We start from the raw sequence: 10,665 nt of genomic DNA on the forward strand, positions 1-10,665 counted from the left end.
TGTACTTCTGAGATTGATCTCCTATGATCCCTATGCCACAAAGCTATCAGGTACTGCCAAATGCAGAAGCTAAATTCAACACCAGAGTGCTTGCTTTTCATTTAGGTTGTACTCTTCAAACTTATGTACTGTATGTCTACCACCTAAAGACCTTTTGGTGCTACATATGCTGGAATGCTGAACTTTAAAAACTGAAGGTGTGTCCATACAGGAAAAGCCTGTCTTTCAGAATCTACATGAAGGCCTGATTGTCCTGTTTAGACCACAGAGAGAAAGGCATGGTGTGGCACATGAAAAAGATGTTACCAGAGAAACGCTGTCTCTAAATGTCTGATGGAGGAAGGACACAGATAGAGTCGTGGGGTTTGGTGGTTACCACTGCTCCCATCAAGTTGCCTCAGATCAGTTAAGTTGTCATGATTTTCAGAGAAGGAGTACTGGCCATGAGTCGTGTCAGTGACCAATACCCCCCCCCCCCCATCATCACAGGGTTATTAAACAACTGAGATTGTAAATGAGTGATTCCAGAACTAGTCATAGCAAGAATGACAAGAGAACGGTGCCTCGCCCTCTTTTTTCCACCCTCTACCATTTTTAAGTGGGTGGTGTGTATGTGGTTTTTTAAGGCACATTTCCACAAGAATCTAAATGCAGTGTGCTATAGAATGCTCATTTGTAGAGAGCATGTTCACTATTAAATGGCCTCCAATCGAAGCTGGGAAATCAGCAGAAATAACCAATGGACATCCAGCTCATACACTTACCAAGATACAATATTGTGGTCTCTTATAATGACTTATCAAAACATTGTGGGCCCCATTCACAAACTCATGTGTAAAGCAAATCAGACTTACAGGTGAACATGAATAGATTTATAACTGCAAGGAATTCTAAAAGGTGGCCTTACTGTTGGAAATCATTTTTCTTCCACATAATATTGCTCAGTTTGTGTGCATGTTAAAGACGTTGTTAAGGAGTAGGTATTTAAGGTCCCATTTGAAACATGAAAAAGAGGGATTGCAGCAGAGATCTCTAGGGAGTTAGTTCCAGATTCTAGGTGCGTTTCCAGAGAATGAGCGTGTCTGGGATGATTTCTTTTTCAGTTTGGGAGGAATGAGAAGAAGTGAGTTGGAGTTCCTCAGAGTCCTGACTCTTCCTGCTTTCGAGAGATTGGCATCTAGAAAGTTGGGTTATGAGTGTGAAGGGCTTTGTGGGTGATGCAAGCAGTCTTGTAGATCCATTTTCCTTCAAAGGGAAACCAATGTTCTCTACGTTAGCAGAAATTCAATGCCAGGAGTAATCTTTTCCAACAACATGGCTGACAATCTAATAAACCTGGATTCAATTAATTGAAAGTTGATCCAGCATTCTCCCAATGTGTTGCTTTACATTTCATGAATAATCAGTTAGTCTAAGCATCTTTTGATGTAATTGTGGTTTCCCCAATTGTTTGTGAACACTTCCCCCGGTGGTTTGTGAACTCTACAATTGCAATACATAAGTATCCTTAAAGAGAAGTGGGATGGGTTTTCAGATAAAGATTTTTCATTCTCTTGCCGTGGTTACAGTTTAGAAAAGCCAAGCAAATTTAAATATTTTGTTACATTAATGTTAAAGTTATAAAAAAAGTTTTTACAACTGCCTTAACAAGGAATTGCACCTCATAAATCTGTGCCTCTTTCTGCTAACATCCAGGTACAGGAGACATTATGCATAGCAACAATAATTATATTAGCAATAACATCAACAATGATATTGACTTTGAAAAAACATTAGAAGTAATGACTGTCATTTTATCTTTGCTCTATCAAACAGCCTGGGTTAAGAAACGCTGAACTTGAACGAAATGGACTTTATCCTTACAGTGGAGTTCCAGGATCGCGACATTCCTGTATCTACCCTGGCCAGTATAACCCCACATTCCTCAATGAAGACAGCAGACGGAGAGACTACTTTTAACAACACTGGAACAAAAAATAATTCCTTTGTGCCAAATGGTAAGGTACAACATTCCACCCATAAGCAGCTCTTAACACATTCTAACAGTTGCGTCACCCGCAGGAGAGATATTGAACTCTGAGAAACATGAAAATGGAGCATCTCAATTTCAGGAAATTGGATGGAATGCTTGGTGAGATGAAAAATGAAGGATTATGCAGAAAGACAATTGACTTTGGGTCTGAGTGATGACAAGAACGTTCTCTTTTGGCATACAGATGTTTGTGGAACTCACATTACCAGGCACCAACTGCTATTCAAGAAAAGGCTCTGAACATGTCCATCTAAAGTGGAACTTTCCAAAGAGGGCCATTTGGGACACATCACTGAATTTCAAAGTGTGCAAAGTACTACTGTTTCACGTCCCAATTGTTTAGTTTTCATCCAAACGTCCAAAAAGGTGAAGATGTTGTTTGTGCAAAGTGAAAAATGTGATGTCTGTATCCAGGTTCCCCTTGGCGTCTCTGAGTTTTTGGATGGTAGGGATGTCTCTGAGAAATGCACAGGTTGCTATAAGAACAAAGCCTCTCTTTGGCCTGCTTTGAAATAACGTACATTTATGAGCATCGCGCAGTACACTAAAGAGAGAAGACTTGCAGCAAGTTCACACTGCACTTTTCAGCTTACAATGGGTAAAACAAATTCTTAGTGGCAGAAGCTGAATTCCAGTCATAACTTTAAGTGCACCCCAGCACTCAGTAATTAAGCCATAATGTGAAAAAAATCTATCTAGACACAACATAGAAAACATTCACAACATTATTGTGAGGGTCAAGAATGAAAATTGATGAAGGACTCGCTCTATTTATAAAACATGCAGACATGTAGGCATGCATTTCATTTCTCCCTCCTAATTATATATGTGAGGACATTGAGTAAAGCTGAATGACAAAAGCTTTGCTCCAGAGCATTGGAATCTGTGGTATTGTGGCAGTGCCAGTAAATTACATTATACCCCGGGAGGAAACCTCACCTCTTCCTGGAGTCTCGGTGCAGGACAGTGTCACTTAGTTCCTCTGTCCATTGTGGTTCCTATTCTTTTTTCACCACTTCTACAACTTGCACTTCCAGCAAATATTTGAAGAATGTGGAAGCAAAGTTAAAAAGTGACAACCTTTTTAGTAGTGTGTTGAGTTCGGCATACGAGGGAGCAGGCACTGCCTTTTTACACATCATTAGAAATGGTACAAAATGCAATGTATTAATTTAACAGTGATATCACTATGTTGAAGTTTCAACGTTATTCAACACTTTTGTGCTCTGGGAAGCACATCAAATGTTATTAAGGTTATCTGTAGCTACAGTGCTATGTGTATCAGAAACATAACGCAAGTCTTCAACTCAAAGGATGTGGCTGTGCCACAAACGTGACCCTGGGTTTAATCTTTGAGAATAATTGAGCATTGCGTGTTGAAGCTACACATAATCAATTCTCATATACTGCATCGAATGTGCGCTATCCACTGATGTGTGCAGTCAGCTATCTACTCATACTACAGACGAATGTTGTGAATGAGCCTATGACCGCAGAATGCGCTTACCGGACAGATTTTGTAAGGTTTCAAGAATGATGAAGTATTTGTAGGAAATACCACTTAGATTTTTATTAACTTGTCTACTCTCCTTGAACAGTTTTCAAATCCTGTATTTATGACATTCATAATCCCGGCTGTCTATTGTCCTAGATCTGACTACAAAGTCTTAATATTCATGAGTTTGTTACTTGCTTCAGATTAATTGCAGGCAGTTTATAGTGCTAAACTCTGATCTCATCAGCGTGCGAAGACTACGCGTTGTTAGTTTGTGTTCTAAGTTCATTTTTCCCAATTATTCTTGGGCTGGCATGTTTCAGTTAGTTCATACATTTAGAAGAGGCATATTTTAAACAAAATAATTCCAAAGTTCATGTTCAAATCACTTTCACCTTAGTTGACATCAGCTATGACTCAGAAGTTCTATATGGCAATATACAATAATTCTATACCAAGCACACAACACAATTAAGTAGGTGTAGGAACTTAATTTAATGTGCTACTAAAAACGTTATTTTGTATGTGCTCTGTGAAATATCTTTAGTAGATGTGTATTATTTATTTTTTCAAGATTGTTTCAGTCTGTGATGGATAGATTCACAAATACATGCAGTACAAGAACCAAGAAAGCTGATTCTACAGACTAGATGGCAACATTTAATGTTTCCCAACCACATTGTCAGCAATGCCAAACATTTGCTAGTTTAGAAAGAAAACCGAGAGACCCTATAACCTTCATCAATGAGGGTTACATTTAATATGTAAACAAAAATGGTTCACTGTGTCCTAGATAAGAAAATTGCATGTGTACATTCATTTCATATAATTCATGTTACATATTAATTGTAATAGCACAACCAATGATTTAAATGATCAGGGGATGAAATAGTTTGATTTGCAGTCAAATATTTTGAAAAATATATTTTGCTGTGTTCAAATTTTACCAAAAACATTATAACATAAATGTGTTTGAGTGCTGAGTGATCAAGTGCTAACCCATTGAAACACTACAAAAGACTAAACATGTGTATATACACAGAGAGCCAATGCGAAAGAAAAGAGTAAGGAGGAAGGGATTAGGCCAGTTTGATTGTGCCTAAACCACTGGCCTAATTTAGATAACAAATTCATATTCCTATTGTCATGGTGTTGACAGGGTTTCAATCAGTTATTTACAAGTCTTCATCAGGATGTAAATTTCGAAGCATGAGAAAAAGAAATAGCTTGAATAGATCCAGACAGGGTCTCGGAAGAGATCAGTTAATTCTAGGCTCATTTGAATAATTTAATTGGGCAAACAAATTGCATCCCAGGGTCAGATACATTGAGGTGAAAATGTTCACTGTATTTAAGACCTATGTTTAGAGTAATATCTGAGAAATGCTCTGGCAGCCATTACAGGTCTCCGGGATTTGGGCCACGAGTCCTGAAACAAAATTGAAAGTGTAAATAAGGGGCAATGTGAGCACAACCTAAGCCATGGGACCATTTGTGTGTTGGAGGGGTGGGGTTCCACCAAGCAACAGGGAAGCTTGACTTGAAAATGTAATTCCAATTTTGGATCCATGTATCCAAAAAAGTGTTAAAGAAGGGAAGAAGGATTTGTTTGCAATCAAGACCCATCAGCCATCACCCATTGCGCAGGACGTGCAGAGGGTTGGGCACAGAGCCTGGCCAAAGTCCTGGCCTCGTGGCTATTCTTACTGTGTATGAGCAAAGGATTTGCACCGAAGGGGCTGGCTACACACAGTGGGTTGGGTGTAGGGCCTGTCAGGAGACTAGGCCTTGCGGCCAACCCCTGCTGCCCATGGATATTGGCAGTGCACAGTTGAACTTGATCGCTTATTGAGGATGGGCGAAGGGGCTGGCAGAATACAGAGCCATGATCCAGCATTGCCAAGTGATGCTTACTTGAGTCAGCAGCACTAGGATGAAAAATATCTCCCTTGATTAGCAAATGCCATTTTGGATATGGACATCCAAAAATGATTTAAAGAAAGAAGGATATGGTAGTAGACCAGACCCTGCGGCAGACAGCAAGACACATAGCTGCACTGCGATGCGTGAAAATGGAGAGGGCAGGAATGCACCATATTTACCATTATATGATGCATCCCTGTCATCTCCTAGCGCTGGCACACAATGTCATGCCTTGCGCCAATGCAGGCACCCTTGTGCTGTGGTGAAAGGGTGCCTGCTTTGTAGGCAGGATTGTTTTGGGGCAGGAAGTGGCACCTTCCTGCTCAAAAACAATCCTCAGAGGCTTTTCCCTCTTTCTAAGTGTGCTGCAGAATGGTCTACCAGTGTTGGCAAATATAGGAATGTGTCAGAATACATGGGAACATCCACACTCCACCCATGTAATGCCCCCACCATGCAATGTCACCAAGGCAATGACTTGCCCCGCCATGCCTTTACAGCAGATTTACCAAGTCAAATAGGGCCACGCAGGGCGGCTTTGCGTGGCTTGGTAAATCTGAATCTAGGTTTTGCATCGTCCTACACATCACCTTGTGTGTTGCAAAGCCCACACAAAACGTTGATAAATTTGGCCCCTAGTCTTTCATATTGTTTCACGATGTGAGCACTTGTGCACTCATTTAAATGTATATTTCGATACATGCTAAAAAAATTAAAGTGCGCACAATATATTTTCCAAATACTGTTTTCTCCATGGAATACTATTTCATTCTTTGATATATCATGTCATTGGTTATGCTGTTACAATTAATATGTTTTTTTAATCATATGAAGTGAATGCCCAAATGTAAGTATTGTATTAATACCAAAATGAACCATTTTTGATTACTTGTTGTTTACAAATAAATTAATTAGGTTCTCTGTACAACGGTGATCCTTCCGAACTTTAAAAAGCTTAATATTTAGATGGGTGGTCTCTGCAGTATGTACATGAGGGACCGATCTGTGCCAGATTTTTAGGATTACCACTTACTGAAAGAGTTCCATTCAAACTCAATGAATGTAATCTTATTTTATGTTGATCTCCTGAATTTCTTTCATAATCTGGCACTCTAAGACCTACATTGAACATGCTTAATTTAGATGTATATTTACATTGTATCCAGATAATGAGAAGAAATGAAGGCAGCCTAGAAATCAAGACAGACTCACTAGCTCATTTTAGATTTTCTATAAGATGATATGCCAAGTAAATGCTGCTCCTATCCATGTGTAAATAAATGGATAGGGTTGCAAATACCTATTAATTGTTCTCCATAGTCCTTCTAAAACAATCATCCAGGACATGCACTTAGGTAAGCTCAGGCATTTCAGAGATACACCAACTATTTGAGCATTTATGTTAATATTGACCCTGTTAGTTTCGAAATACCCGCGTCATTTATTGGATCAATAAATAAATCAGGGTCTTATAGTGCGTGGCTAATCACTTGTTAGGGTCTCAAGTGCTGGGTGATCACTGCTTTTCACATTTGCACATGCTCGTCATGTGTAAGACACGACTGCTCATATGAAAATCCTTGCAAAAACACAGCCATTTTTAATGACTTATATGGTAGTAAATGCTACCGTCCGCATCAGGACCCCCATCCAGAATCTTCCATTTTATGTGTATAGTAGGACTCATGGCAGACATTACCTGGAAAGGTCAAGTTAAGACAGAAAAGTTACAAATGTTACAGTTCTAACAATGTCCTAAAAGAGAGGTTAGATCTCTGCTATTGCAGGGGATAGTTTGGTGCAATGCACCATGAACTACAATGAGATACTAATGGTAGAAGGTTCTACCAAACACTTATAAGAGAAGCCAACATAAAATAACATAACGTATTATAACATACTTCTTATGTGAGTGTTGCAATGGGTTTATTACAAGATGCACAGGTCAATTTTAAGTTAGATAAAGAAAATCAGGGTAGATATGCATGATGTCGTTTATTGCCACATTCAGCAACTCCTTCCTGTTTTGTGCTTTGTATGTACATGTAACTCCTAACATCTCCCTTACCAAAGGACTAGAGGAAGACGAACAGAGCTGGTGTTTCTTATGTTCCTGTTCAAAGGAGACGTGACCGATCAGCACAGGCTTGACTGTCCCTTGTGCGGTGGGAAAAAGACACCTTTGAATGTGTTCGATCACTATCTTTAATGCAGAGTGAGCATAAACTAATGGATTGGAATGATGCCCTGAGTAAATACCATGTTGGTATAAATACCACTGCATGCTGTAAATTGTCTGTATAAGGTAGGTGGGTTCTGGATAACATCCCACATCGGTTTTCTGGCATCAGCAAAAACCTTTGTTACAACTATGCACTGTTTGTTTTGTATTGGTTTGGAGTTGAAGCATTCACACTGGGCCCGATTCACAAAGCGAAACTGAGACGAAAGTCTAACTTTGCTACTTTTGGTATTCACAAAGGGCATTTGCTACTCATAAATGGCTTTTGTGAATACCAAAAGTTGACTTTTACGACTTTTGGTATTCACAAAGGGCATTTACTAGTAGCGAATGCCCTTTGTGAAAACCGATAGTCATAAAGTTACACTTTCGTCTCATTTTACCTTTGTGAATCGAGCATACTATTTTTATGCCAAGAATCCATTGTCACAACACTGTCAGATCTTACCACTATGAGAAAAAAGACCACATTTTTGTTCAAAGTGTCATTTGAATGCATAATGTGGTCAATACGCAAGACCACTCACGCATTCCTGTCAGATCTGTTCTGCATTCCTGTTGGTCTAACTTTTCACATCCTCAGTTAAACACATGTAATCACCTTTGTGCAAATGACACCAGTTGACCAGGCAATGCTGGTCACACCCAGCTGCCAAATCCAGCGGCCACCAAATTTCCAATTTATTTGCCTCATACTACATGCCTGCCATAGAAAGGATGCGACATGCCAGTTTCCTTGATCACGATGTAGCAGATTGTTCATTGCTTGATTCCTGTCGGATGCTGAAAGCAGCCAGCACAAAATGGCTTAGCTTCTAGGTTCCACTTAATTTGTATCTCTGAGAATGTATTTAAGTGGTGCTTTCCTGAGGCTGTATGATGGAAGTACCCAGGGAGCTCACTCCTTACGTCCCTGTGGCACTATCCTCGAACAGAAACAGCTCCAGATGCTGCTGCAGGCCCTTTTGTAGTTATTTCGTGCGAGTTCACATTTTGCATGTCAAGGGAGTGTTCCCTTTTTACATGGGTATGGCACAAGGCAAATGAGAGAACACCTTTACCCCGACCCTGTATCGCCTGTGGGTATAGGGGCAGGGCCTTTTGGAAAGAAGCACTAGGCTTGCTAAGGACTACACCTCTCAAAACAGCAGTCACAATGTGCACCTGCTTGTGTGGGCTGGGGGGTGAGGGGGGCAGCCCCTTTCATTAAACTCAGGCCTGTCCACCTGCAGTGAAAATCAGACTGGCAGTTTGAAACCACAGCTCCATCCTTAGCTGCTGCCCTGTCGACGGGTGAGGCGGGGAGGTTACACCTCTGCCGGAAACTGCGCTTTGAAACACCGTTGCATCCTTGAATCTACTTCTCATATCAGCACCTCATATAGGGATTTGACTGTCGAGAAATCTGTGAATATAAATGCTCTGGAAGTGCCTAAGAAATGTGCAGCAAGTGACACTCTCCAAGATCTTCATTAAAGCCGACAACGGTGCACGAGTGTGTGTGTGCGCGCGACTGGAAAAACTGGAAGAGCATCCTTCCGTACGCAATCAACGATTCCATATGAGGTTTATGTCAAAAGATACACTTTTATATAGACTCGTAAATTCATGGACAAGAACTTTTTTCATGAAATCATCTCTACACTCCAGAAGAAACGTATTTTACAGTGTTGAAAAAACTGACGTTTTGCCAGTGAACATTTTTAAATATCTATTTATGAACTGAGCTTGCAGGCAAAACAGGTTAAACAGTGTTTTACTTCAGTATCTGTTTTTTTTAAGCCAACAGAATGTGTTTGTTTGTTCACTAAATTTATTTTAAATTAATTTGTTAAAAATGCAGTTTCAGTCGTTATCCGATTTTGTGGGCGTTTTTTGTACATCTGAGAACCTTTGCTTCTGCTCCGATCCTGTCTGAAAGAGTTATTTAAAATGGTATCACGTTTCCAATCTCAAATCCACTAATTAACCTAGCAAGATATTTTTGTACAAGTTGAATTATTCTTATACAGTGTCTAACAGAATGAAGGCTGGCGTTGTAGTCAGTAATGTGCAATAAAAAATGAAGATTGTAATCAGCGTGATTTGTTTTGTCTTCCAAGTTCTGAACAAAGTCCTCGACAAGCTGTTGTTTTTCAACATCACAGGATGAGCCACACGAGGGCGCCAGATTGCAACAAATAGCCTTGCTGCTAGTAGAGTTTTATATTGCGCGAACTAGGCCCGAAGACTGCGGGTACCACAGCGCTTTACATGAGCACCAATTTCGTTAAACAAGGACGCACTCATTAGGTCTAGCCACAGCAGCGCGCATGCGCTGCATAGGAAAGAGACCTGTAGCCATCGATTGCCTTTTCCAGGCTAAAACGTGCACGTGTTCCATTGCCTTCAATGGCAACGCGTGCACGTGTGGCTATTCCCTTGCAGTAGCGAGCGCCGCCATATGTTAGCAATTATCGCTCCCGCAAGGGAATCGCGCAGCCCGTGCGAGGCGCGCGGCCAATGAATTAAATGCATTGAACCCACCCGTTCTCTAAAGTAGTTTGCCACCAGAAACACCTACATCAGATCTACGTGAAATTGACTTTACTTGCCACAGGGTGGCAGCATTTTACCACTAAATGGCAAAACAATGTGCATTCTATAGTCACCATACAAAAGACAGAGTTAGAAAAATCTGCCTCCGAATTAACTGGGTGAATTAAATAGCGGAATCTTTTTCATTTGAAGCCCTGGATTATTGAATGTCTCTGAGGGATGAGGGTCTACATCAGTGGCATCTTTATAAGTGATTACCGCTCAAACTGGTGGGTGCCATGTGTAACGAGACATCGGGAAACGTACGTACACGATAGCCACCTGGATGCGTCTATCACCTCCCCGCGCTTAGCCTTTGATGCACGAGGCTTAGTGCTGCACTCTTGACTGCTGAAAGTGCCTTAAAGTGCTCTAAGGCGACCGTAAAGCAACTTG

At 40.6% G+C, this 10,665-nt stretch overlaps 1 protein-coding gene across 2 annotated transcripts in view; it reads left to right on the top strand.

Annotated features, from left to right (window-relative positions):
* HEG1 (heart development protein with EGF like domains 1) overlaps positions 1-2,092 on the top strand; it is a 219,447-nt gene extending 217,355 nt beyond the window's left edge. Inside the window, exon 13 of one of the 2 annotated variants that reach the window (XM_078682440.1) lies at positions 1,816-2,092. In XM_078682440.1, the coding sequence (XP_078538566.1) occupies positions 1,816-1,959 (144 nt within the window). In that variant the 3' untranslated portion in view covers positions 1,960-2,092. The remainder of the gene's footprint in view (positions 1-1,815) is intronic. The other variant, XM_078682441.1, reaches the window with a different exon arrangement.
* Positions 2,093-10,665: the final 8,573 nt, after the last annotated feature.

This window comes from Lissotriton helveticus, chromosome 3_1, assembly GCF_964261635.1.
Source record: "Lissotriton helveticus chromosome 3_1, aLisHel1.1, whole genome shotgun sequence".
Classification (NCBI taxonomy): domain Eukaryota; kingdom Metazoa; phylum Chordata; class Amphibia; order Caudata; family Salamandridae; genus Lissotriton; species Lissotriton helveticus.